This window comes from Atta cephalotes, assembly GCF_000143395.1.
Source record: "Atta cephalotes unplaced genomic scaffold scaffold00034, whole genome shotgun sequence".
Lineage (NCBI taxonomy): Eukaryota > Metazoa > Arthropoda > Insecta > Hymenoptera > Formicidae > Atta > Atta cephalotes.
The window spans coordinates 2,245,054-2,247,072 of NW_012130098.1; the positions used below are offsets into that span (position 1 = coordinate 2,245,054).

Consider the following 2,019-nt stretch of genomic DNA (forward strand, 5'->3'; position numbering starts at 1 on the left):
GGAAATACAGAGTCCGTATGACGAGCAGTTATCCTCCTCGTTACAGGGTGCTGTAAAAGTACAGTTGCTTTATCAATAAAAAATATCATCAATGTTGTCATTATTAACATTTTTTCATAAATTATATGAAAGATTTTACCATGCTGAGAAGGAGAACATCCCTGTTCTGTTTCTTCGAAACCTGGCATACAGGTGCACGTGGGTACATTTCCAATCATTGCACATTGCTCATAATTTCCACAGCGAGTATCTTCACAAGATGGCAATCCTGTATTATGGATAATATGATATTAGTTAATGTTTATAAATAAATAACTCACGAAAAATATTAATATAATTGAATATTTAATATATGAACGTTTTATATATTATTTTCTTAAATGCTTTAAATTTGAAAATGAATATTGAATAATTTAAAAAAGTAATACTTTAACGCCTGATAATATTTAACCAAAATATTTATAATAATATTTATAATAATGTAAAATATTTATAATAAGAATAAGATAAGAATATTATCAGACGTTAAAATGATTCTCGCCACTATCAGCAGTAAGAATTTGATCGATTTAACAGGATGTTATCGCAATACGGTAACTGTATTTTAAGATATGAGATTTATCTATATTTATTTTAAAAAATTAATGAAAGTGCACTTACTTTCACAGACACGACCGTCTCCCGTAAATCCAGCTCTACATTGGCACATATGGCTACCTTCTTGATTAATACATTGAGCGTCTGGAGAGCACATATGGTTACCGGCTGTGCATTCGTTCACGTCCACACAAATCGCACTACCGTCCTCTTCGTATAGATACTGATACCTACCCACATATCGAACAATAATAAAGTAATAAATATCATTAATATACATATATTCATTCGAAGAATTATTATTCGATACATTGACCAACATCTCATTTGCCTACAAGCACTATTCTTTGCTTTAAAATAATAACAAACAATTATCGATAATTATTACTTTTTGAGAGAAAAAAGTGTAATTGTAATTAGTTATTTTTATAAAGTAACTTTAAAAATTCTTGGATATACTCACCCTGCGTTACACACGCATCTAAAACTGTCTCCATCAACCACGCAAGAGCTATGATCGCCGCAAGTCTGTCGTCCTTGAATACAAGGATCTTCCTCTTCAAGGGGTGCTATTTTAGTATTGACGGCGAATCGAATGATGCCCTCGGTGTTCTCGTAAGCAGTAACACCCCTGAAAAACTTTAGTCTAGTCGTGTCGTCTTCAGGATCAAAGATAGCGTACGGACACTCCTGATAACTGATTATCTGATCCAACTTGAAGTTGATCTCCTTCTCGTCTCCACCTCCATGCAGAAGTTTACAGGTGCGCTCACTTTGGGAACGGATCACTCCTGGTTGGGCACGAGTGTAGAGTTCATCATAATCGCCGTAGTCTACCCTGGTGTCTCTCTCCAAATGCGGTACCGAACCTGTGATTTCTGCTTCCATCTTCAGCTGACCGAAGACGTCCAATCCGAGATAATTGCTGCGTATCGTCACTTTGTCACCGCTCAACGGGAAGTTTAGTTCCGCCGTGTGATTGAATAAGCCGCCTACTCGTGAAACACGCTCGTATGAGTACCTGTGTAATTGTAAACCTGCTTTCCTTCGGCAACATTGTTATGACATTCTTTTAATTTTTCAAGCTCATTAATAATCTGTAATACTACGAGAGATCATACGTACAATCATTGATACTATTTAACAAAATGTACATTGTATGATATACAGTTTTCCATTAATATTATACAAATTTTGAATAATTTTTTAGTGCAAAAAAAGAAATTGTTTTTTAACGTATTTTAGAACATTGAGTTCCAAAATAATCTGCTACCAAAAAAATTCCATCAAATTTCTAAGATATAGTAAATCAATTTTTAAGATATAATTATTAAAATACGTTTTATTCCAAATAATTTGAGTGCGACAAATATTGAACAAGAATGTCTTTATCAGAATTTAATGATAATTAAGAAATATTAT

General features: G+C 33.3%; 1 protein-coding gene across 1 annotated transcript in view; it reads right to left on the minus strand.

Moving 5' to 3' along the window:
- LOC105621537 (nidogen-2) overlaps positions 1-2,019 on the minus strand; it is a 22,671-nt gene that overhangs the window by 8,264 nt on the left and 12,388 nt on the right. The window contains exons 7-10 of the mRNA XM_012203010.1: positions 1,061-1,589; positions 661-827; positions 140-268; positions 1-50 (exon numbers count right to left, since the gene is read on the minus strand). The exon at positions 1-50 is cut by the window's left edge and continues 1 nt beyond it. Of these exons, the coding sequence (XP_012058400.1) occupies positions 1-50; positions 140-268; positions 661-827; positions 1,061-1,589 (875 nt within the window). The remainder of the gene's footprint in view (positions 51-139; positions 269-660; positions 828-1,060; positions 1,590-2,019) is intronic.